Source organism: Rhinichthys klamathensis, unplaced genomic scaffold (assembly GCF_029890125.1).
Source record: "Rhinichthys klamathensis goyatoka isolate OS25496 unplaced genomic scaffold, OSU_Roscu_1.1 h1tg000274l_1, whole genome shotgun sequence".
Lineage (NCBI taxonomy): Eukaryota > Metazoa > Chordata > Actinopteri > Cypriniformes > Leuciscidae > Rhinichthys > Rhinichthys klamathensis.
This window is the reverse complement of record NW_026606793.1, coordinates 411,645-438,776: the sequence shown is the minus strand read 5'-3', so window position 1 is coordinate 438,776 and position 27,132 is coordinate 411,645. Positions and strand designations below refer to the sequence as shown.

Here is a 27,132-nt window from a genome sequence, read left to right as displayed (position 1 = left end):
CCTGTCTTAAAACACATCAGGGCTTCAATCTCTAACTTTACTGTAGCTGTGATGATATAGAGGAGATTCTGTGCTCTGACCAGATGATGCTTCACAATTAACCTCATTCATATTCACAGGACATTCAACAAATATCTGCTCTTTCACACACAAATATATAATTCCTCCAAACACCAGAGAGATGAAATCTTCCCGTCTGCTCCTGATATGATGATCTCATGATCTGTATAATTAATGTTTATTTGTGAAGGTCTTGTTCTCGTTCACAGAGGCGTAAAGTTCATCCTGCGGTTAATCTTCTCTTCCTCTGATGGCAGCATAAGTCACTGTATCATCATGATCCTGAAAGAACAGCACAGATTCTGTCCATCAATGTTTGAACCACAGCAATTATTATTATTATTATTAGAGCATGAGCTTCATTTATCTGAGAGTCAAACTCTTGTGCTGGTATCTACTCACATTGAGCGATTTTACTGGCTTTGTATTGGAAGAAGAGACCTCAGAATAAGTCACATCATCTGTCTGCTCCTAAACATCAATGCAAACATGCAGAGAGTCAAGTTTAACACACAGAACATACACATCTCTCACTATAATATGTAGAATAACACAAAAGCTTTTAAATCACATTATTGAACAGACAGTGAGCGTAATGTTTGATGATTTAGTGACTCACATCGGCTCTTGCAGGAGGAATGGACATGTTGATCGTCTCATACGTCACTTTATGTTCATTCTCATCTTTGACCTTCAGAACAAACAGTTAAACTGCATGAATGACACTTTATTGAGCTTTAAAGACAGTAATCAAATCTAAATCACTGCATTACTGAACTCACCGCAGAGTCGCCAGTCCCTCTTTTATTATCTGAAAACAAGTGTCTCATGAAATTAGTATTATGATAAAACACACATGAAAAACACAATGTTAAGCATTAAGATTTTCAACAATACGTTGAAGCATTAAAATTAATAATAAAAATGATTGTTGACTTGATATCTCGTTGAGATTGACATTATAGGATTTCTCAGCAGGAATAAACTTCTGTTTGAGAATTTCATATTATCCACGTTTCTATGATACTTACAGTCTGAACATGATGTGTTTGTTTGCTCATCTGTTTTTAATTGTTATAAAGGAGTAAATCTGAAAACTCACCAGCTCTTTTTCTGCAGATCAGCCAGAGAAGAGCAAGAAGGAGAACAGCGACTGCAGCGACAGAAATCCCTATGACTGAAGAAGAGATCGAGCACAGATTCAGAGACGGACAGGGCAGATTGAGGACAATTATAGACAAAGACTAAAGACTGTGATTATGTACCTTGTGGGTTTGTGCCTGGTGTTGTTGTATCAGCTTGAGCTGTAAAGGATGAATGTTAGTTGAGATGCATCATAATAATATCCAGGATGAGGAGGAAACGAGGTGAGGCGTAGCAAACTTTTACCAAACTAAAGAGAGTAATCCAACATGAGAATCCACACAGCAAAATCCCCAGATTTCATTTAACTCTATTCAGAGTACATATGATCCCACTCTAAAGAGTGTTAAAGTAACTCTGAATCAGAGTTAAAGTTAATGAGATAATTAAGAGATTAATAAAGTGATGATTGAGCATTATAAGTGCATGAATTGAAGAGTTTATAAGTGTATTAGTTTAGAGTTTATGAGTTTAAATGAGTCTCAATGGGTTAGAAAGAGCACATAGAATGGCAGTTTAATGGAGTCTAATGGGCTTCAGGGTGTTTAGATTAGAATTTTTGATAGTTGGAGAATGAACAGTCTTGGCTCATTTGAACATTCTGCAATGAAAGTCAATAGGATTTTTCCGAGCTTTAGGCGTAATTTTTAGGGAAAAAAGTCTGATAGTCCGTAAGTCCGATCAGTTAGAAAAGATATTGCAACTAACTTCAGAACAGTCTGATCAGATCAGAGATCACGCGTAAGTGAGACCGGAGTTCGAGCGCGAGACTAATTGTTATAAAAAATTATAGCCCACTAAAAGATTGCGATCCAAATTGTCTGTGCGCTGATGTGCACCGAAAAGGAGAAAATGTGCTGCTGTTGCAAATGTTTGAGCTTTGTTTCCGGTTACTGATGCACCGCCTCTCGCAGTCGAGCGGGAATGCTGCATTGATCTGCAAACAAATCCTCTCCCATGTCTCACGCTTAGTTTAGCTTGATATCCCACTGCCGAATTTCCCTTTTATTATGGTTTTTTTTTTTTTTTTAAGAACCAACTGGGCCAGCAGCAGTAACTGATCCTGCGTCCAGTTGGGCTTTCTTTTCCGTTTTGGCGAGTTCATAATCCACCATCATTCAACTATTACATTACTTCAATAGGAGCAACATTTCCTTGCTTTAAGTAGTCTATTTAGGCTAATAGGATGTCAGTTAACCAAGTGTTGATGCAAGTGTCGTTTTCCATTATTAGGCAAGTGGAGGTTTTCATTAGGGTTTTAGGCTACCTTGATTTAATTTAATTTAATTCACGACTTTTCTCTCTCTCTCTGCCGTTTTAGAATCACACTTCACTGGGGCCTGCACAAACATGTCATTATATATGCATTTCGATGACATTACTATTATTATTTTGTATAGGACACAGTGAGACATATTTAGATGTCGTAATTCCATGATTTGTTCCGCATGATGGCCATGTCATCTAACAACCAATCACCGTGATCATTGCGAGACTCACTCTTAGTTTAGGAGTTGTCATTTTTCCTTACTAAGAGTAGGTCTGAAAGGCGTTGTGAATAACTTTTAAGAGAAAACTCCTAGCTAAAATATTTTAGTGCGATTTAGGAGTACTCCTAGTGGTAAGATAAAATTCTTTGTGAATACGGCCCCTGACTGACTTTATTTATGTCAGACGTCTACAGAAGCTCTTATTGAGAATAAACAGAGCTTTAGATGTGGATGTTATATTGAAAATGTTTGGGCACCATTATGGAGACGGTAAAAGTGGTTGTTTGTTATTAATAATTGGTGGTGGTTGAGGAGATTCCCCCTTCTATGTGTGATATAAAACAGTTTATATCGTTGTTATAGGTAATGTGTCTTTAGTCCATTAGGTGGCGACCGAGTGTTTGCTAAGAGTCGAGTTGCAGACAACCAAAGTAGAACGCTAGTCGACAGTTATCTAGAGTAGTCACATTGTGTGTTGCATGTAAGTTACGGTCAAAAGCTTGATGTTAATAAAGCTCAGACTTTGAGAAACTAAGTTGCTTTATTGGAACATTACATGGTGTCAGAAGTGGAGCGCTGTTAGCACCATGGCAAAGTTTCAGCCCCCGGACAGTTTTGATTTTGGTCACCCCGAACGATGGCCAGAATGGCGTCAGAGATTTCGCCGCTACAGGACCGCCACTAAACTTGATAAGGAAGAGGCGGACGTACAGGTCTGTACACTGCTTTATTCACTGGAAAAAGAAGTTGAACAAGTATATCAGACATTTACGTTTGGGGAGGAAGAACGAGAGGACTATGAAACTGTGATCTGGAAGCTCGGTGACTACTTTGTACCCAAAGTTAATGTTATTCACGAGCGCGCACGATTCCACACAAGGGGTCAAAAGCCAGGTGAAACGGCCGAAGAGTATATTCGTAGCCTCCACGAGCAAGCAAACACGTTTGACTTTGGTGCTGCTAAAGATGAAAATATTCGCGACAAGCTCGTGATTGGGATTCAGGACCGAAAGCTGTCAGAAAAGCTACAATTAATACCCGAATTGACACTCAGAAATGCCGTAGAGCTCGTGAGGCAGTCTGAACAGGTCCGTGGACACGTTAATGAACAGGCTGCCAGCGTCAGTGCTCAAATTAGCGAGGTCGCCGGCGCGAGGGGGAAATTCCACCAAAGTGAAAGAGGCAGACAGCACCGTGGCTTAAAACGAAACCAAAATGAGCATGTTTCTGACAGGAGATGTAAAAGATGTGGCAGAAATCATGGAAAAGGTGAAATTTGTCCAGCAAAAAGTGCTGAGTGTCGCAAATGCAGGAAAAAGGGTCATTTCGCTGCAGTTTGTAGAACCCGGGAAATCCATGATGTCAGCAGACCACAAGAGGGCAGCAATGTAATGCATTTCCTGGGTGAGTTAACTCACATTGATGACAAAAGTGGAGCTTGGATTGTCACACTCCCAATTCAGGGTACCGACATAGACTTTAAAATTGACACAGGCGCTGACATAAGTGTCATTTCTGAGAAAACCTTCTCAGTTTTGAAGTATAAGCCAAAACTTTACAAAGTCAATGTGAAACTTTAGAGCCCAGGGGTAATATTGCAATGCAAAGGTCAGTTCAGAGCTAAGACTACCTTTAAAGATGAGCAGTATATTTTTGAAGCATTTGTGGTAACTGGTCCCCATGTAAACAATCTCCTCAGTCGTGATGCAGCAAGTGAAATGGGTATAGTTAAGAGGCTAGAAGAGCTCCAACCCATTTATTTTTCTGAACTGGGATTAGTGAAGACAAAACCCATTAAAAAGATGCTGTACCATACAGTGTGCACACTGCAAGACGGGTGTCCGTGCCCTTGCTTCCAAAAGTCAAAGCGGAGCTAGAGAGAATGGTACAATGTGGTGTTGTTGAGGAGATCACAGAGCCTACTGAGTGGTGCGCCCCTATGGTGGCCGTTCCAAAGAAGACAGGGCAAATAAGGATTTGTGTGGATCTAAAACAACTAAATAAAGCTGTAAAAAGAGAGAAATTTGTGCTGCCAACAATTGACGACATCCTTCCTAGGCTAGCACACGCCGAAGTTTTCTCACTTCTCGATGTAGCTAGTGGCTTCTGGGAGTTTCCACTGGATATGGACTGTGCTAAACTGACAACGTTCATTACTCCTTTTGGAAGATATTTTTTCCGCAGGCTACCTTTCGGTATCACCAGCGCACCCGAAATCTTCCAACGGGAAATGTCGGTAATCCTCAAAGACCTTGAAGGAGTTGCAGTCTTCATGGACGATATTTTAGTATTTAGCAACACTCCAGAGGAACACGAGCAGCGACTGCAGAAGGCTCTGGAAGCCATTGACCGGGCTGGTCTCACGCTGAACACGGAAAAGTGCCTGTTACGTCAGAGTCAACTCAGATACCTGGGACATGTCATAGACACAGCAAAAATCGAAGCTATCACTCGCCTTGAAAAGCCAAAGAACGTCTCAGACCTACGGAGAATGCTAGGAATGATTCATTACCTGGGCAGGTATGTTCCTCATCTCTCAGAGGTTATTCGACCTCTCAACGAGCTGTTGAAACGTGATGTAGTATGGTACTGGGGTGCTGTACAAGAAAAGGCCTTTGAAAACGTGAAACACCTAATCACTAAAGCTCCTGTGCTAGCATTCTATGATGTTACAAAGCCCACAGTCGTCAGCGCAGATGCGAGCAGCTATGGTCTTGTAGGCATTTTGCTGCAGGACCATGGTGGACAGCTGAAACCAGTGGCTTACTGTTACAGGGTGCTGACCGATGCTGAAAAACGGTACGCCCAGATCGAAAAAGAGTGTCTGGCGGCCGTGTGGTCCTGTGAAAAATTCTCATGATTTCTGTATGGATTGGAAAGTTTCATCCTGCAAACCGACCATAAGCCACTGATTCCACTGATCAACGCAAAGGATCTTGATTCAGTTCCGCTGAGATGTCAAAGGTTGTTGCTGCGGATGATGCGTTACAATGCTGGCGCACAATATGTACCTGGCAAACAACTGGTGGTCGCTGATACGCTTTCACGACACCCTCAGCCAACCATTTCATCAGTGGTCTCTGAACTAGTCCAAGAAGTGGAAGCCTATGAGAATGCTGTCAGTGGTGCATGGCCAATTTCTCCCACAAAGCTGGAATCTGTGAAAAGAGAGACAGAGATGGATTTTGAGCTACAAAAGGTGAGGCAGTATGTGACTGATGGCTGGCCCAGGTATGCAGCTAATGTCCCTCAAGCCTTGAAATCATACTACAGTGCATGCCATCATTAGTCAATTTTCCAGGATCTACTGCTTTATGATGACAGGATCATAATTCCGCAAAATATGAGGTCTGACATACTGCAAAGATTGCACAGCGGTCACCAAGGCATTGTGAAATGTAGAGAGAGAGCCAGATGTAGTGTGTGGTGGCCAGGCTTAAGTCAGGAAATCCAGCAGCTAGTTAACAGCTGCAAGGACTGTCTGGAATCAAGACCTACCCAAAGGAAGGAGCCACTTTTAACCACTCCACTGCCAGACCGTCCATGGGAGAGAATCGGTGCTGATATCTGCGAGGTGAATAAGCAACGTTACTTGGTAGTCGTGGACTATTTTTCAAGATATATTGACATTGCTCACCTTCAAAACTTGTCAGGTGAAACAGCACGTGCTTGCCTAAAGAACATGTTTGCACGATGGGGCTGTCCCAATGTTCTCTTTACTGACAACGGCCCACAGTTTAGTGGAAGTGCTTTCAAAGACTTCACTAGAGACTATGATTTTCAGCACATTACTTGGAGCCCTTATTATGCCCAGTCAAATGGAGAAGCTGAAAGGGCTGTGCAAACAGCTAAAAGGATCCTGAAACAGTCTGACCCTGAATGGCCTGATCTGCGGCAAGTGAGAAAGGCTGATAAAAATGCAAAGAGGACCTACAGGAAGTATTACAACAAAAGAAACGGTGTTAGAACATTACCAGAGATTCCACCTGGAACTTCTGTTGCAGTCAAGCTGGATGCTGAAAGAGGTTGGATAAGATCCGGGACTATTCTCAGAAAATGTGAATCACCACGGTCTTACCTCATCCAATCTGAAACTGGAGTACTTTGACGAAATCGACGACACCTGATGCCTACAGTCAGTGACACTGAACCAGCATTTACTTCAGTTCAACAAACTCAGAGGAAAAATGAAGTTCGTGGTCAAAATCAACTTGTAACTGAGCCGGATAACGTCCCAGACAGTACAGTGCAGTATGAACAACCAGGAACTGATCTACCTGAGTCTGATTCTAGCCACACCACGGTTAGTTCACAAAAAGAGTGCAAACAAGGTCTGGACGAATTGTCACTATTCCTAAGAGATTCAAGGACTTTGCAAGATAAAGAAAGACTTTGAGAGAAAAAGAAAAAAAACGTAAACAAATGTTGTTTTCTGACTATTGTAATTTCACAGTTCAATGTTACATTTGTTAAGTAACTCATAGGGAAGGGTGATGTGATATAAAACAGTTTATATCGTTGTTATAGGTAATGTGTCTTTAGTCCATTAAGTGGCGACCGAGTGTTTGCTAAGAGTCAAGTTGCAGATAACCAAAGTAGAACGCTAGTCGACAGTTATCTAGAGTAGTCACATTGTGTGTTGCATGTAAGTTACGGTCAAAAGCTTGATGTTAATAAAGCTCAGACTTTGAGAAACTCAGTTGCTTTATTGCAACATTACACTATGTGTGGCATGATTTTCCAAGTTAAATGGTTGGCGTTTTAATGTCATCAACTGTGCGTACTATAAAAGCCATTGTCGAATGCACCTGTGCAGATCGTCATCTCCCGGATGTGGTGTGGTTTCTGCTGTCGCGATTGAACGCGACTGTGGGTCGGTAAAGGAGAGCGGCTGTTTATGGTCTTTCGTGTTCGGCCTTTAGTCACAGCTGCTCTAATCGGCTGATGGATATGAGTGTGCATCTGTCCTCCTCCAGGTATGCGTTTCATTTATTATATCTGTTTATCCGCCGTGGAAGTGGTGCGAGTCGCAATTTGTGTGTTATTTCAGTTGCTTTGTGTACGGGTGACGGCTGTTGCAAATAGGCTGAGTAGTTAAACTTCGGCTAGATCCCGGATCCCGCAGCTGTCGTGTGGTAAGTGGTAGTTTGTTTTCTTTCCCCCGTTGATTATTGCATGTTTGTATTTTTCTTGCGCGGATTGCAGGGTGGATAACATCCTTGCAGTGGCAGCGCCGCTGTCTCGTCCTGTAGACCTGTGTTGTCCGTGTGTGTTTTGGGTCACGGTTGTGTTGGACCCGTGTCAACGAACTTTGTCTTTTGTGTGTACATGTTTTGTCTCTAAAACAGCGTTGAGTGTCCTTATTTTGTGTTGTATTTAGTCTTGTTAAATTTGCTTGGGACTTCCTATTCATTTCTCCCCATTCATTTAATTCAAATCAGTTTATTAATTTGTTCAGATATTTTGAATTATTTTTGGTTGATCGTGGTTTTGTAAATATTTTGTATTGATTATGTTTCTTGTGTATTGTAATTGAGTTATTCTATTAATGTGAAATTGGTTTATCATTTGAATTTAGTTTATTTGATTTAGTTTTTCTTTCTTTGTCTCAATTTGAGTCTTGAGTTTGTTTTCGTTTGAATTTAACTTAATTTTTATATGTTAAACTTGTTGCTGAGCACATTATAGTGAATGGCTTATTTTGTGTTTCTCTCTTTTTTTTGTATATTTGTTTTGTTTACTTTTACATGACTGTTTGTTTATCATTTTGGGACTGGACTCGCAGTATTTTATGTCTGTTTGGTGTTTGTATCTACAGTGACTGCACTGCATGGATGAGCTCAACATATCGTCTTCATCTGATGCTTTCTGGGAGAATCGAGTGAAAGAACCGGAGAGTTACAGGAACACACGACTCTCACTGTTTATATTAAACATGACATATAATATGCACAAGTACACTAACTGGGACACACCATAAAAGTCCATGAAATGAAACTAAAACTACAACTCAATGTGTTAATCATCTTCAGAATATGACAGTCATATTTTGATTAGTTAACACTGAAGATAACTCTAGCATTACGCACTGAAAAGCACTGGTGTGAGAAAGACAGTGATGATGTACCTTTAGAAACGTGTGTGTTTATAGTTGAGGGATCCTGAGAGTGTGTGATGTGGACTGGATTCACTGCTGTCGTTGAATCAGCTTGAGCTGTGAAGATCAATGTTAGTTCAGATGATTACTACATACAAATATTTTTTTAAGATTAACACATAAAAAATTACAGTTTTTGCTGGCAAGTTTCAATTCCTTTACTATTTCCAGCATCCCGTTTTGGACTGTTTCATCCCTCAGTTTGTTCTGGTTCAGTGATACTGATAGACCTCAGTGTTCCTGACATTATGAGGCTCTTCTCACACTGTTTTCTCACCTGAATACTTGACAGTGTATGTGACTGAGGCCTTGAGTTGATTTCCCTGAGTAAGCTGACATCTCCACTCTCTGTTGTCATCTTCATTCAGGAGTGTTGTAGTCATAGTGATGATACAGTGCATATAATCTGATGATGATAATATCTGATATCTGGAGTCTGTCTTCAGATCAACACCAGCCTGATTCACCCACAACAGCTCAACTCCCTCAGAACGAGCCCAATAATCACAGGAGAATCTAGAATACAACTGACAGGAGAGAGTCACAGAGCGGCCTGGACTGATCTCAGTCTGTGAGGATGAAGATGATGATGATGAAGATGATGATGGAGACACTGAAACTGAACACAAGACACAAATCACAGACTCTTCAATCATCATCTGAGTTTAAAGGGAGAATCTGTCCTTTTTATATTGACCACATAATCATAAACTCACCATGAAGAACATGCAGATAAACACGTGCATCAGTTCCTTGTTGTCTGTCGTTCACATATTGTCTGCAGGTGTAAGATCCAGAATCTTCTTCTTCTGTGACGTTCTTGATGTTCAGAGAGCAGTCAGACTCCAAACTCAGTCTCTCATGTCTCTCTGTGTCTTTCTTCTTTATCCCTCCAGTAATCAGTTCAACTGCTGCTGAATGTCTGAAGCTGTTATAGTAGATCCATGTAGTTGATTTGCAGTCAGGAAGAGCTTTATTACAGGACAGACGGACATTTCCACCAGAACTGATGAACACATCATTCTCAGTCACTTCACTGGTGCCTGAAACACAGTATATCTCAGTGACTGACATTATGATATATATATATTCAGTTTCAGCAGCGCGGACACGGTAGTATTTCACACATTCCTCGGGATCTACGGACTCCTATGTTAAGAATTACATGCTTTAATGACAACAGTCGGTATTCACACGAGCTTCGTGTTGATCAGCACACTTCCTCGTGATTATTTTATGGTGTAAATCAAATCAAAATCAAGTCATCTGTTAAAATGGGCGCCGAAATTAAAACGGCGTTGTTAAAACCTTGCGTTAGACTCACAGAGGATGTGTGTCATATAACGTTAGCCTACATTTTGAATGGTGCTGTCATACCAGTTTTGTCGCATGTTTAATATGCCGGTGTAAAAATCCCTTACATTTCAGTACATATTAGCTATAGCCTAACGTTACTCTGTGTGTGTAATTAGCTTATTGTTTGTATAATGCCTTTGTTCATTTTATTTAAAAGAAAGAGTTCCTGCACTCTGAATACTAAAATATAGTTTAAATGTAAAAAGCTGAAAAATAAAAATGGTATAGTAAAAAATAACTTTTGCCACATGTGCTATTGTTTTAGGAGACACTTTGACAAGTGGACACTGGAAGGCCAAGTTGTGTGTGAGGAGAGCATTCAGCCCAGCTTCCTGTCTGGCCTTGCCATACTGTTCTCTGCATATTATATATGCAATCAGGAGGAGGCACCTTGGAGTTCATTTAAAGGTAATGATTGAATTCTTAACAACTTCAGTACCTGCATTTTACACATGTATTCAATATCAGAACTTGCCTTTAGATATATTATCTGTTGAGTTAATGAGTCTTAGGCCCCATCCACACTACTGCGTTTTAGTTTAGAAACGGATAATTAAAATGAATACGATCTCCGTCCACACCAGCGTTTTAGCTGCGTATTAGAATTGATCTCCATCCACATTAAAACGACTGAAAACGCGGATCACGTGACCATTCACCAACACTGGGCATGCGCGTGCCGGTGTAAACACAACTTCATTGATAAAGTTATCCCACCATGCTCTGGGTTAACCCCAAACCGACGCTCCATGTACGGTCAATGCCGCCGCTGCACACGGGAATCGTCACAGATCGCTCGAATAATAGCTTGACTCCGGCGCATGTAGGCAGTTATAGCGTTGTAAAATGCAGAATTTACTTGTACAACAGCTGCTAGCAAAGATATACGCCATGACTGATGACACCCAATCATAGAGCCGAGCGGGAGCCTCTACTACGTCATCGTTTCTAAAGTCCTCCGTTTTGACCCGTCTACACTAAAACGCCCTCCGGAGATTCAAAACGAAAAACACATCGGCAGCGTTTCTAAACTTCTCCGTTTTGGGTCTCCGTTTTTGCCGTTTTAGTGTGGACGGGAGGTGCAAACGTAGCAAAAGGTCTCCGTTTTTAAACGAAAACGCAGTAGTGTGGACGGGACCTTAATTACATATTGTCTGTTCCCTTTCGAGGGAACTCGCGATGCGTCACTTGACGCTTTGGGAACGCCCCCAGCGTGCATGCGTCTGAGCATCAATGTCAACTAGTCCAATGGAAAGAATGAGCGTCACGGGCGGGTGACGTCATGACCAGGAAGGGATAAAGGCTCACCCGGTGAAACGCGGCATTAGCTTCTGTGTCTCAGCAAGCGATCTGTGTCATTTTGTCTCTGTCTATTTACTGTTGTCTGTTGCGGAAAAGGATGGAAACTAAACAAGTGTACAAGCAGTGTGCTTCTCCCTGCCCGCGTTATTTAACGGGTGGGGACACACACGAGCTTTGTGTCGTTTGTTTGGGAGTGGAGCATGCGGTCTCAGCCTTCGAGGGGGCTGAGTGCCAGCATTGTGAGATGTTACCGCTTCGCATGCTCCGCTCTCGCCTGTCACTCTTTGATAAAGAGAGTGGGCAGGCTCGCGATCCACAGGGATCAGGACCCGCGTCTGCTGAGGCAGCGCGGAGAATGCATTCCTGGGGATCGCAAAAGGATCTTTCGGAGGGGTTGGAGACGGGTCCGAGGGCTCTTTCTCCTTCCTTACCCGAGAGATCCAGTGCTCTCTCCCCGGCGGAAGCACGCTCTGCGGTTTCTTCCGCCCGGGGAGAGAGCCCTCCATTACTTTATTGCTCTTCCTCCGAGGAGGTTGATGCGATGAGTGTGGAGAGTGTAAGCACACACATGGGGGAAAGAGATTCACAATTTATTTCCCCAGCATATGATGAGCTGGTGGATGTTATGTCGCGGGCTGTAGAGAAATTAAATATTGAATGGCCATCTGAGAAGAAGGCATTCGTCCTAAAAGCAAATTAGATGAGCGCTTTTTATCTTCCACCACATTATCTCCACCACGAGGGCTTCCATTTTTTCCCGATTTGCACAATGAAATTTCTAAATCGTGGAACAAACCATACTCATCACGTCTTTTCAGCCCTCATGTTAACACTTATTCGAGAATAAGAGGGCTGAAAGAATATGGTTATGAGGCGATGCCCCAGGCGGAAGAGAATTTAGCCAGTTATCTTTCCCCTGGTCCTGCATCGTCTCTGAAAGCCTCGGCTTTGCCCACTAGACCGCTTAAAGCCACCTCGGTGTTAGTGGGCAAAGCTTATACGGCAGCAGGTCAAGCTGGAGCATGTCTGCATACTATGGCAGTGCTCCAGGCTTATCAAGCTGACCTGCTGGGGGATCTGGCTAGTAGTGAGGGAGTCAGTCATGACGACTTCGTCGGGCTACCGATCTTTCTCTCAGGGCTACTAAGGAGACCGCCAGAGCAATTGGGCGGTCTATGGCAGCCTTGGTAGCTACTGAGAGACATTTATGGTTAAATCTGTCTGAGATTAAAGAAAAAGATCGAGCTTTTTTATTAGATGCTCCGCTTGAACCTTCTGGTCTCTTCGGCGACGCAGTCCACGCGGTCGTCGAGAGATTTCAGGAGTCAAAGAAACAAGCGGACGTTTTTAAAAAGTTTATCCCTCGCCGGGTCCAGCCCCCTGGGGCTGCTGGGCGTGAGCAGCCCCAGCCGTCGAGCTCATCATATCGTGTGCATCAGAAAGAGAGTGTTGCGTCTCGTGCACCTCCACATAGAGACTGGAGACGGACGCAACCCTCTCAACCGAAGTCTTCTAAGTCGAAGCCGGATCTGAGGACCGTTCTTCAGGCGAAGAAGACTTCGGTAAAAAAAAAAAAAAAAGGTCCTGATGTTCATGCATCAGGCCTGTGAGGACAGCCCCGACCGAAGTGGAGCGTTGTACACCTCATTATACGGTGCCCGTTCCATTTCGGGGTCCTCACGAGACCGTTCTGCCAACCCTGCCACCCTCGGTGCTTCAGGGCGCAGCGGTCTCCAGCGAGTCGCTGATGCTATGCTGCGGCACAGCATCGGTTTCGCGCCCTCTGAGGGGGGCCTTAGAGCGGCCAGTTCAGGTAGTTCCTGCCATTATGTTTCAGGCTCCGGAATTGGCTGTCTCGATAACACCAGAGACCAGCCTCGAGAGGCTGGTTCCCTTAGTAAATTTTCTGGCAGCGTGGAAGCTTCTGCCGAATATTTCTCATTGGGTCCTGCAGATTGTAGAGAAAGGATACAGAATCCAGTTTGGTTCTCGTCCTCCTCGTTACAACGGGGTGCTGCCCACAGTGGTGCATCCCGAGCAGGCTCTGGTAATGGAGCAAGAGGTAAAGGCCCTGTTAGCAAAGGAAGCTATAGAACAGGTGTACTCACCCGACAGAGAGTCGGGTTTTTACAGCCGTTATTTCATTGTTCCAAAAAAGGATGGGGGGTTGCGTCCCATTTTAGATCTTCGTCTGTTGAATCGTTCAGTACAGAAACTCAAGTTCAAGATGCTGACACTCAAACAGATCGTGACTCAAATCAGATCCGAGGACTGGTTTGTCACGATAGATCTGAAGGACGCCTACTTCCATATCTCCATCCTCCCTCAGCACAGGAAGTTCCTAAGGTTTTCTTTCGGGGGCAAAGAATACCAATATCGTGTTCTTCCTTTCGGTCTAGCTTTATCACCCCGCACGTTCACGAAATGCGTGGATGCAGCTCTAGCCCCTCTCAGGCTTCAGGGCATACGTATTCTGAACTACATCGACGACTGGCTGATTCTGGCGGAATCAGAGCAGTTGGCGGTTCGGCACCGAGGTGTCGTTCTCGCTCATATGCAGATGTTGGGGTTGAGGCTCAACGCCAAGAAGAGTGTTCTTTCTCCAGTACAGAGAACCACTTTCCTTGGTGTGGTATGGGATTCAGTGACGATGCGGGCCACTCTATCGCCCGTTCGTGTAGCTGCTATCCTGACAGCCACCAAAGAGCTAAAGCTAGGCCAGTCACGCACTGTGAAACAGTTCGAGAGACTGTTGGGTCTCTTGGCGGCAGCGTCCAACGTGATTCCTTTTGGCCTGCTGTACATGAGACCTTTACAGTGGTGGCTAAGGACCAGAGGGTTCTCCCCGAGGGGAAACCCACTTCGTATGATCAAGGTCACGCGGCGGTGCCTTCGTGCCTTAATTATATGGAGGAAACATTGGTTCTTAACCCAGGGTCCGGTATTGGGAGCTCTTTGCCATCGTGTTACGATCTCGACAGATGCTTCCCTCACCGGCTGGGGAGCGGTAATGGAAGGCCGCTCGGTTCAGGGTCTGTGGAAAAGTCATCATCTTTCGTGGCACATCAATTGCCTGGAGATGATGGCTGTCTTCAATGCGTTGAGACAGTTTCTCCCAGACCTGAGGGGCCATCATGTGCTTGTACGAACAGACAACACATCAGTGGTCTCTTATCTGAACCGTCAGGGGGGTCTGCGGTCGCGTCCGCTCTGCAAACTGGCGCACCAGATCCTCCTGTGGTCTCTGGGGAAGGTACTCTCCCTGAGGGCAGTGTATATTCCTGGGGACCAGAATGTGGGGGCAGACATCCTGTCGAGGCAGGAGCTGAGGCCAGGGGACTGGAGACTCCACCCCGAGGCGGTGGAGAAAATTTGGGAGTTTTACGGCCAAGCAGAGGTGGATCTGTTTGCGTCTCAGCACACGACGCACTGTCCACTTTGGTTCTCCCTTACTCACCCAGCCCCCCTGGGGCTGGATGCTATGGTGCAGACGTGGCCGAGGCTACGTCTGTACGCATTTCCCCCTGTTGCTCTGCTCCCAGGAGTTCTGGAACGAGTCCGCCAGTACGGAATAAGCCTACTGCTTGTAGCACCACGCTGGCCGAGTCGGATCTGGTTTGCGGACCTGATCCATCTCTTAGACGGTCCTCCCTTGGAGATCCCGATCAGGAGAGACCTTCTGTCTCAGGCCGTGGGCACAATATTTCACCCTCGACCAGAGATTTGGAACCTGTGGGTTTGGCCTCTGAGGGGGCCCAACTCATAGAGAGTGGTCTCTCAGCTGAGGCTGCTGAGACCATCCTAAGCTCCAGAGCTCCAGCTACTAGGAAACTATATGCGCTGAAATGGAAAGTTTTTTCTGTATGGTGTCACCGACATCAGTGGGATCCGGTTAACTGTTCTGTGAACACAGTACTCGAGTTCTTGCAGGAGCGCTTTACGTCAGGTTTATGTCCTTCCACACTTAAGGTTTACGTGGCGGCCATTGCGGCTTACCACGCCCTGGTTGGGGGTACATCGTTGGGTCGAGACCCCCTGATTACACGTTTCCTTCGTGGCACATTGAGGCTGAGGCCTGCAACTCGCACTAGGGTGCCAGCTTGGGATTTGGCAATAGTACTAGAAGGCCTGTCTAGGGCTCCATTCGAGCCCTTAGATTCGGTTTCAGAGAAATTTCTTACCCTTAAGACTATCTTTCTGCTAGCTATTTCGTCCCTTAAGAGAGTTGGAGACCTTCAGGCCCTTTCGGTTTCCCCCACTTGCCTTGAGTTTGCACCGGGGATGGTCAAGGCATTCTTATATCCAAAACAGGGATACGTCCCTAAGGTGCCGACCTTGATTCCGAGGCCTATCGTGCTGCAGGCTTTCTGTCCTCCTCCTTTTACATCTGCGGACCAGGAAAGGCTGAACCTCTTGTGTCCAGTGCGAGCACTGGATACTTATGTTCATCGGACATCTTCTATGAGGAAGTCCGACCAGTTATTTATTTGCTTTGGATCACCTAAGAAGGGTCTTCCTGCTTCTAAACAGACGGTTAGCAAGTGGATAGTCGAGGCTATTTCACTTGCATACGAGTACTCTGACCATCCGTGTCCCTTGGTGGTCAGAGCTCACTCTACGAGGGGTATGGCGGCCTCTAAAGCCTTGTTATTTGGGGTTTCCCTCCAAGACGTTTGTGATGCGGCAGGCTGGTCCTCACCGCTCACATTCGTCAGGTTTTACAGTTTGGACCTGGATGCTGCCCCAGGTTCTCAGGTGCTTAGTGCTTAGTTCCAACAGACTGACACTCAGGTACTTGGAATTCTGGCGTTTTGGGTATTCTCGTTCCCAAAGCGTCAAGTGACGCATCGCGAGTTCCCTCGAAAGGGAACGTCTCAGGTTACTACTGTAACCATAGTTCCCTGAGAAAGGGAACGAGACGATGCGTCACCCTGCCATACTTCCTGCTTCCCTGTGATCGGCTTGCTTCGACTTTTTGAAGCTAATGCCGCGTTTCACCGGGTGAGCCTTTATCCCTTCCTGGTCATGACGTCACCCGCCCGTGACGCTCATTCTTTCCATTGGACTAGTTGACATTGATGCTCAGACGCATGCACGCTGGGGGCGTTCCCAAAGCGTCAAGTGACGCATCGTCTCGTTCCCTTTCTCAGGGAACTATGGTTACAGTAGTAACCTGAGACGTTTCCTGGCCCTTTAGGTGTTTTGTAAGTATCAATCCGGAGAGAGGAACAAAGAAGTCCAGAGGAAAATTGCCATCTAAAACGACAGGGCAAATGGTACAGAAGAAACAGGTTGCAGTGAACCCACATGTTGCCACTCTTCCCAGCAAATTTATGGGTTATCAGTGGAATTTCTGAAATGTAAGTAACACACACACACACACACACACACACACACACACATACACACACACACACACAAAGATCTATTTTTTCTTTAATTGTAACCTTTTAATATTCTCTATCTGTCTCTAACTGTATCTGTCATCCCTCTATCTGTCTCTGACTATATCATTATGTTTTGTAATATATCTAATATATTGTCCTTTTCAATATTTCTAGCCACTCTTTGCATCCTGTGATGGAACAGCATCTGGAGCTGAATTATTCTCCATTTTTGATCAGAAGTTTGTTGGACTCACTTGGGGCCTTGTTGTTTGGATATGTTTGTCTGGTAATGAAGTGGTGAAAATTCATCCGTGTCTGTGTTTTTCAGAACCATTTTATTATGATCATGTTGGTCAACTTGTTTTAAATGTATGTCGTTTGCGTATTTCGTCTTTGTGTGAAGGGCCATGACGGCTAATTTGTTTCAAGTAATTAAAAAATATTTAATTTCATGTCCATTAAAAAAAAAAAAAAAAAGTTTGTAAATAAAAATTAAATCAAAATATACAAAATACACTGTTTTATTACTTTTTTTCCATGCATATTTTAAAGTTATAAATTAAACAAATGTTGACCTATTTTTCAAGATTAGGATGTTGAATAATTTGTTTGTTTTGTGAAGTAATAGGGGAATTAAGTTGTGCATTATACAACACTTAATGTATTTAAAAACAATTTGCATTTGATGAATAATTAACATTTCAAATTCAGCTGCCAGTCATTAATATTCAGACATCAGGAAAAAATATTGTATATTCTGCATTTTACATATTTCCTCTAGATATAGCAAATACAGAGAATCATGAAACTTACTGTAAAAAAATACAACAATTTAAAAAACACTGTAATCAGAGAATACAGTCAAATTCTGTAAATTAAATTACAGACGCTACTGTAAAAAATACAGTAACTGGCTGGCAACCCTGCTGCCAGTATTTTACTGTAAAATTTACAGGTAATTTTTAACAGTGTAGTTTGTTATGTGCAGTACCGAAAGACTCCAGCAGGGGGCGGGCGTGGAGAGTTTATTATCAGCCACACGTTCCCTTCCCCCACTCATAATACCGAGATTGAGGGAAACGCAACAAGTGTCTGTCTGTATATTAATATTTATATGTTCCTCTTTTCAGGTAAGCCCCTTTAAATTTCCGAATATATTTGATGTTAATATGAGTTTGTGTGTATAGGATGTTCGTATAATTGCCATATTATGGAAGCATATGGGTAGCAATATTCAATTTAAAATGTAATATGCAAAATGACAATGCAATATGTAAAATGGCATTGCATTCTGTATTTAAATTTACATTTTACATTACCATTCTAGCAACGTTTGGTGCAAAATGAAAATGAAATTACATAATTTACATTTGCCATTTCATACACTAGTTTTAATATGCATAATTGAAATGCTTTATAAGTGGCAAAATTAAAATTAAAATGCATTACAGAAATTATTAGATATGTGTAGCATGTTCAAGCAAAAACTGTGGCAAAATGATCATTCAAATGTTATATCATTAAATGTTACATACTATATAGCCTACCCGTATTGTGGAAAAGAGAAGAGATTGTCGCACATGGCGAACGTGAATAGTTTGCGATGCTATGCTAACATCAGCACGTATCAATGCACTGTATTGTTAGTACATGAAGTTTTATGGGTTCCCTTTCGTTGTCACTCCGAGTTCCGTCGGATGACGACGAATGGGGTTTCGCTTAGAAAGCCTATCGACTTCGAGTATACAAAACGAGCCAATGGCAAACAAATGCCATGGGTCTGCGGAATTTGCATGGCGCAACTCCGCCCCACCTCGTGGGGATAAAAGGAGAAAGCCGGCAATATGCAGATATGTTTTTTGCTTCGGAGCCAAGATGTTCTCTTCACTCCTGCAGTCTATTCTCTGACTATCTTCGAGAATCTTCAAGACGAGCAGCTTCCAGTCGGTGTTGGTGTGATGGCGTGTTCCAGCGAGTTTCACATTCCTGCCTGCTGATCTGAACAGCTGTGTGCTTCTCCCTGGGCGCTTCAGCACTGCTGCAAGCTTTTCTCACACAAAAAGAGCTTGCACGCGGCGCGTCTTTTTAAAGACGATCTGCCCGTGCATTTCTGAGTGCGGTAGTCTGATAGATTCAGCTGATGGGCACGAGCGCTGTTTTGACGTGTTTGGGCTTCGATCACGTTCGAACAGCGCTCGCGGATGCGTCACGTTCTCTAAAGGGAACATGACCATCGCAATGTAACGGTCAAGACTCAATGAGCTCAACTGAGTGAGAGTCCCCTCATCCACACCCCGATCTATTTTCTCCACGTGAGAGAATACTTTGGCTGGTGGCCAGGGTGACCTGAGATGGCCGGTGTGGAACTAAACCGCCGATTAATATCCGTGGTCCACACCCCTCTCTTTAACATTGCAACCCGCGCGGTTCTGAATGAGTTAGCTGGTCAGAGCCGCGTCCAGAGGACGCCGGCGGGCCGGCATCTCATTCAGTTCCCCGGCTGATGAAATCATGTCTATCGCCGCGTCACAAGGTGAGCTGGAGTCCTTTGGAAGTGAGGGCTCGTCTATGTTGCCACTCTCGGGTGTGCAACATAGCGAGTCTGATCCAGAGTTGACAGCTATGCTTCCCGGGCCGCCGCGAGTATCGGGCATGTGTGGATTACTCTGCCATGTCTCGAGCACTCAAGGCTGATGATTGGTTTTGGGGAGGCGAACCCAAAATCCTTTCTACCCGGATGTGCATGAAGAGGTTATGAGATCGTGAGAGTCTCCTTTGACTTTCGCGACTGCTCAGCAGCCTCTTCCACCTTCTCTGCCCTCGAGAGGCCGCGGCCATGGGTACACTGGGGTTCCCCCCGTGGAGTGTTCTGTGGCAGCACGTCTGTGCCCCCACAGCGCCTCCACCTGGCGTGGCGACCCTAAGCACCCCTCCAATGCCTGTAGGTTTTTTGTCTACTCCGGTGGCAAAGACCTATAGAGCAGCGGACAGGCTGCCATCTCACTGCATGTTATTGCCATCCTTCGGGGTGCTCAATGACATGCACGAGGGTAGGGCTGATTCAGGGCTCATCTAAGAGACTGCCTGCCGCCACCGACCTCGCTCTACGAGTGACGTAGGTGACCGCACGCTCCCTGGGTCAGGTGATGTCCACTTGTGTGGTCAGACATTTCTGGGTTAACCTGGTTGATATGCGCGAGGCTGAGCGAACCCGCTTCCTCAACTCCCCCATATCCCAGGCTGGCCCTTCGGCGGCGCGGCCGAGGACTCTGCCCAACAGTTCTCGGCCGCCCAGAAGCAGACTGAGGCTACCAAACACGTTCTGACCCCGCGGCCAGCTGCTGCCGCCGGCTCAGACGCCTCAGTCAGCTTGCCGCCGAACGCGCCCTCCTGCGACTTCGGGCCGCGCCGTGGAGGTGGTCGCAGGAAAGCGCCCCAGCCCGTACCAGCCCCGCAGCCTGCCAAATGCCGGGCAAAGCGGCGCTCCCGTTACGGGCAGCTCAGAGATGGGTTGCAGTTCTCCAGGAGGTGGTTGCAGGGCCACTCCTTTCCCCGGTGGAGGGCCGGGGGAGAACCTCTTTTTCCAGAGAGCTGACTTCCCATCTCTAAGCACACAGAGTTCTCGGATGACAGTGCGCGCCGCCCCCGGACCGTGCCGCTCTCATCCTCCTCTGTCGCCAGACCCCTGGCAGAGCAGACCCCCGTGGAACATTCGTCCTTCCCTGGTCTCCTCTGTCAGGACTCTGCGGTCTATGACTGTACCCTCACACCGGGCCGCTATGCCGTCCACGTCTGGGTCAGCCATACCGCCTCGCTGCTCCACCGACGGGAAGTCTGTGGTTCGCGTGACCCCGCTGGTACAGTCCTTGGGAGCCTGGCTAGAGCTTCCCAACCTGTCCCGCTGGGTCGCACGAACGATCAGGCTCGGCTACGCGATTCAGTTCGCGCGGTCTCCTCCCCGCTTCAGGGGAGTCCGCTCCACTTTGGTCGGTGGCAATGCCCCTATCATGAGAGCGGAGGTTGCCACCCTGCTGGTGAAGGGTGCGATCGAGACTGTCCCTCCAGCCGAAATGAGGACCGGCTTCTACAGCCCGTACTTCATTGTCCAGAAGAAAACCGGTGGGTTACGGCCAATCCTGGACCTGCGCGTTCTGAACCGCTCCCTTCACAGGCTGCCGTTCAAGATGCTCACCGCCAAACGCGTTTTCGAATGTGTGCGGCACCAGGATTGGTTTGCAGCGATCGACCTGAAGGACGCCTACTTTCATGTCTCCATCCTCCCTCGACACAGACCGTTCCTACGGTTTGCTTTCGAGGGGCAGGCATATCAGTACGCAGTTCTCCCATTCGGGCTAGCCCTGTCTCCTCGCGTCTTCACGAAGGTCGTCGAGGCAGCCCTTGTTCCCCTCCGGGAACACGGGGTTCGCATTCTGAATTACCTCGACGACTGGCTAATTCTAGCTCACTCTCGAGATCAGCTTTGCGAACACAGGGACTTGGTGCTCCGCCATGTAGCCCGTCTGGGCCTTCGGGTCAACTGGGAGAAGAGCAAACTTTGCCCCTGCAGAGGATCTCTTTTCTCGGTATGGAGATTGACTCGGTCGCCATGTCCGCGCAGCTTACGAGTGAGCGCCCGCAGTCACTGCTGACTTGCCTGAAACAGTTCGAGGGCAAGAGTGCGGTTCCACTGAAACTTTTTCAGAGGCTCCTGGGGCATATGGCATCTGTAGCCGCGGCAACGCCGCTCGGATTGCTTCATATGAGACCGCTTCAGCTCTGGCTTCGCGACCGAGTCCCGAGGTGGGCATGGCAACACGGCACCCTCCGAGTACTAGTTACTCCGACCTGCCGTCAGACCTTCACCCCGTGGTCGAACCTCAGTTTTCTACGGGCCGGAGTGCCCCTGGAACGAGCTTCCCGGCATATTGTTGTAACGACAGATGCCTCTACCACGGGCTGGGGTGCCATGTGCAATGGACGTGCTGCCGCGGGCTCCTGGACAGGACCCCACCGCCTATGGCACGTCAATTGCTTCGAGTTGCTGGCTGTACCGCTCGCCCTGCGCCGCTTCCGAGCCGTGCTCAGGGACCAGCATGTACTAGTCCGTTCAGACAATACCGCGACCGTAGCCTACATCATCCGTCAAGGTGGTCTGCGCTCCCGCCGTATGTCGCAACTCGCCCGCCACCTCCTCTTATGGAGTCAGAAGCATCTGAGGTCGCTTCGTGCCATTTATATCCCCAGAGCCCTGAACTGTGCAGCCGACGAGCTCTCACGGCTTCAGCCCCTCCCGGGAGATTGGCGACTCCATCCCCAGTCGGTTCAGCTGATTTGGGACCAGTTCGGGGACGCACAGATAGATCTGTTTGCCTCTCACGACTCGACCCATTGCGCCCTGTATTATTCCCTGACCGAGGGCACGCTCGGCACGGATGCACTGGCGCACAGCTGGCCGCAGGGCCAAAAATATATGCGTTTCCCCCAGTGAGCCTTCTTGCGCAATTCCTGCGCAAGGTCAGGGAGGACGAGGAGCAGGTCACTCTGGTCGCGCCGTACTGGCCCACCCGGACCTGGTTCTCCGAACTCATACTCCTCGCGACAGCACCTCCTTGGCCGATTCCTCTGAGGAAGGACCTCCTTTCTCAGGGACGGGGCACCCTGTGGCATCCTCGTCCCGATCTTTGGAACCTCCACGTGTGGCTCCTGGACGGGACGAGGTAGGTTTGAGTACCCTACCACCAGCGGTGGTGGCTACCATCACTTCCGCTAGAGCGTCGTCCACGAGACACGTCTATGCGTTGAAGTGGAACCTCTTCGTCAACTGGTGCTCTTCTCACCGAGAAGACCCCTGGAGATGTTCGATCAGTGTTCTGCTTTCCTTTCTTCAAGAAGGGTTGGAGCGAAGGCTGTCTCCCTCCACCCTCAAGGTCTATGTCGCCGCTATTGCCGCACATCATGACCTGATAGAAGGTAAGTCGGTGGGGAAGCATGACCTGATCATCAGGTTCCTGAGGGGAGCGAGGAGACTGAATCCTCCTCGCCCTCCTCTCGTACCCTCTTGGGACCTCGCAGTGGTCTTAACTGCCCTGCGCAGCGCTCCCTTTGAGCCTTTGCAGTCAGTCGAGCTTAACTTCCTGTCAATGAGGACAGCGCCTCTGACTGCATTGGCCTCCATCAAGAGGGTAGGGGACCTGCACGCATTCTCCGTTGACGAAGCGTGCTTGGAATTTGGGCCGGGTTGCTCTCACGTGATCCTGAGACCCCGGCCTGGATATGTGCCCAAGGTTCCTACCACTCCCTTCCGGGACCAGGTGGTGAACCTGCAAGCGCTGCCCCCGGAGGAGGCAGACCCAGCCTTGGCACTGCTCTGTCCAGTACGTGCTCTTCGCATCTATGTAGACAGAACGCAGTGTTTCAGGACCTCAGACCAGCTCTTTGTCTGTTATGGTGGGAAGCTGAAGGGAAAGGCTCTCTCCAAGCAAAGGTTGTCTCACTGGATAGTGGACGCCATTGCTTGGCATACCAGCAGCAAGGTCGACCGTGCCCCCTTGGTGTGACCGCCCACTCCACCCGGAGTGTCGCGTCCTCTTGGGCTTTAGCGCATGGCGCCTCGCTAACAGACATCTGCAGAGCTGCAGGCTGGGCGACACCTAACACATTCGCCAGATTTTACAATCTCCGAGTGGAGCCAGTCTCCTCCCGTGTACTGTCTTTTTCAAGCTAACACGGGATCCGTTAGGTGTCTTCGCTTGCTCGCCATGCCACTCCTCGGACTGGATACGTGCGATATTCTCCTCAGGTGAGCTTTCCCGAAAGCCCTGAGCTCCTCCAGCACTGCTGACGCTGGCGCCAGTGTCTATTGCCTGCGCGTCGGCTAGGTGCCTTCCGTGTGCATGGTACCTCCTCTGAGCTACCCCCACATGTGTATTTCCACTGTAAGCCTCTTGAGCATGTGTCTTTCCCTCGGCAAGCCACCTTGCCACCCCTGGGGTTGAAATATTCCACCTGCGGCTGGACACCCCAGTGATTCCCCATATGCATCCCTCGGGTCATATGTGTATTTTAAGTCCCCCCCCTCTGGGTTGGCAGTAATTGCATACTTCCCTAAAAGATCTGGGATATGCTCCCCAGTGTACCTTGGTATTCCTGTGTTAAATAGGAGTCCTTCGTCCGTGCTAGTCTCACGACAGGGATCTCAGATTTACGCAGGGCACTGGAAGACAGCTGAGAAGGTGGCGTGATTAGACTGGTATCCCCATTCGTCGTCATCCGACGGAACTCGGAGTGACAACGAAAGGGAACGTCTCGGTTACGGATGTAACCCTCGTTCCCTGAGTAGGGAACGGAGACGTTCCGTCTGCCTGCCACTTCCGCTGTACCGCTGGAACAGCCGAGTTCAGTCTTGGCTCCTCAGCGAAGAAACATATCTGCATATTGCCGGCTTTCTCCTTTTATCCCCACGAGGTGGGGCGGAGTTGCGCCATGCAAATTCCGCAGACCCATGGCATTTGTTTGCCATTGGCTCGTTTTGTATACTCGAAGTCGATAGGCTTTCTAAGCGAAACCCCATTCGTCGTCATCCGACGGAACGTCTCCGTTCCCTACTCAGGGAACGAGGGTTACATCCGTAACTGAGACGTTTCTAACTATGGGTTGAAAATACAGTGTTATTATGCTGTTAATATGAGTTTGGCTGTAATATTATTATCTTCTAGCACTGTTTTATGTTTATTTGAGTTTGTATCGTACATGAGTGAGTGTTAATGGGTCACATGCTGAACCGTCCATGGTCAAGTGTGAAGGATGACGTGTAAAGTGGTTTTATATTGTGACAAATACAATGTTTTGAGATTAATATGCACTACATATAGAGTACAGAGTATTATATACAGTATTACATTAATTTTGATTTATAAGTAATATGATTTGCATTTTCTTTTATATTTTATTCATTTTCTTTGTTTAATATTTTATTTTGTCACACATACAGATGTAAGCTATCTTGTTTATTGTGTGTAACAGGATGGATATAGTGTTTTATGCCAATCGATGCTCATATCTTTATGTGTTTTGAAAAATGTTGCGTGCGCTGTCAGATTGCAGCCAGCCTGGTGCTCCTTCTGAAGGAGTCCTTCCGCATCAACACGTGTTATCACCCCCTGACCCCGCCTTCACACACTCGCTCCCGGCGTTATGTTCTCAGTCACGGTTCTCCTGTCTGATTTGAGTGCATCTAAGATTCACGTATGCAGACAAAGCCCTTCCTTCCTCCCCGCTGAACGCCAGCGATTACAAATGTGTGAAATGGACTCACGGTGGTTGAGCGCGGTAAAGTTAGTTTTAGGTTCAATATTCGCCGGACATTTGTTTTCCCTTGCCTCTGTTCTATAGGGTCGTCAGTCTTACAAGATATCAATAGCAGGATTAGTTTTGACATTATGTAACCATTGTATATATCGACATGAAATCATCTACGTGCGTAAATGCTGCGTGTTTATACCTGAGAATGATTTGAGGGGTTTCCACAGCGCATGATGCCTAAGGGAACGTTTACCAACTGCTTTAAATGTAGCCTATAGTTTATTTTATTTAAAATTACTTTTAACATTTAAAAACAGACGTCTTCAAATTCCAAAGCTTGTAGAAGCTTCCTATTGGTAATACTGACTTAGGCTAAGCCAAGCTTGAGTAAATTAACTTGTCTCCGCAAATGATTCATACAACATTTAAATATCAGTTGAGCCTATGTTTAATTTCTTCACTGACACAGACGAAAATGAAAAGACTATCAGTCAGCTTTAGGAGAATAAATAGGGCAGGATAAGGAGACTGAGAGAAAGAGAAAGATGGAGATAAGGAGAGAGCAGGTATTGACAATAATCATAATGCCCACTGACATGATTGTAAAGCATTTCTTTTGGCCTCCAAAAGTCTTAAATTGCACATGTAGGTCCGAGAAATCCAGATTTCCCCCTTTTTGTTTCAATTTAAATTGTGAAAAACAAGGTTGTGTTCCATATTGTGGTGTTCAGCAATTTTAACCTGTTAACTGTCACCCCCCTTTTTTTTGCATAGACATAAAAATCCCTATCCAAACTTAAATGGTTGTAATTCAGGAATGCTTTGGAATATAGACCTATGGCTGGTCTTGTTTTAAAGAAGACATTTTCCAGATTATTGTAGAAGTCTAGAAATTATAAAAAATGGAACAGAAAAAAGTTATATAAGTTTGAGTTTATGAAATTGTGTAATGTAAAAATATAATGATTAATATTTTATTTAAAATATATATATTACAAAATATATTTTACTCTAAAACTGCAAGAAAATTAAAGACAAAAATCTGAACAAGTTGTATTCCAAATTTTAGGTTGATATCTCAAAAAATGAGCTTTCAGTAAGATTTTATTCGGGAACAGTACCCAACTTTTTCACTAGGTGAACACCAGACTCCATTACTGCCCATATAAGGGCGCCTCCATTTTCATATGTTTTGAGTGATCTGAACCATGTATTTCCATAATTTTCATACAATTTATGAAGTAGACATCCTATTCAGAAGTAGTATGGGTGGTTTGGCAGTATTTGATTTGAATTAAACCTCTAATAAATGCATAAAGACTACGTTATAGCGTTATAGCTCGCAGCCGCATCACAAATCGAGAATTCAAACATTTTTCTTTATATTTAAAACATTTTCAGACCTTTTTTTCTCATAAAATGGAATTGGTGTTATCTTTTGAACTCATGGCATGAAAACAAACTGAGGTTTCTACCAATCTTTCATGATTTTTCATGTTTATTGTTATTTCAAAATAAAGACCTAAATACTCCTAATGAATATGAAATATTCTTGTTGCAAATTGATACATTTCTGCTCCTCTGTAATTTATTTTAGATAACAGCCACCAAATATGAAAACTAGAGATTTTAAGCTTTCAAATTATATATAGTTTGGCAATATTACTTTAGGTTTTTACTAAGATATTATTGTTTTAAACATGCAAAGGCAAATGGCAGGTTAAGAGGTTAACATCATATCAGTGTAGATGTAGATGGACCAAAATAAAACCATTAAAATATCAAGTAAATAAGTATTGTGATACTTGGTGCCACAGTGACACTCTTGTCCCAGAAAGTGCTATACCACAATACTCAATATGTTGTCCTACGGTGAGTAATTTTTCCCTGTTGCACCTACACAACATTTGAGGGTTCCCCCTCCTGACAAATACCA

The 27,132-nt window shown here is 45.7% G+C and overlaps 1 protein-coding gene across 1 annotated transcript in view; it reads right to left on the bottom strand.

The window, feature by feature from the left end:
- Nucleotides 1-247: 247 nt before the first annotated feature.
- The window catches only part of LOC130102557 (uncharacterized), a 160,622-nt gene continuing 133,737 nt past the window's right edge, over nt 248-27,132 (bottom strand). The window contains exons 5-10 of the mRNA XM_056268511.1: nt 8,821-8,907; nt 1,163-1,237; nt 843-871; nt 680-751; nt 463-531; nt 248-342 (exon numbers count right to left, since the gene is read on the bottom strand). Of these exons, the coding sequence (XP_056124486.1) occupies nt 292-342; nt 463-531; nt 680-751; nt 843-871; nt 1,163-1,237; nt 8,821-8,907 (383 nt within the window). The 3' untranslated portion in view covers nt 248-291. The remainder of the gene's footprint in view (nt 343-462; nt 532-679; nt 752-842; nt 872-1,162; nt 1,238-8,820; nt 8,908-27,132) is intronic.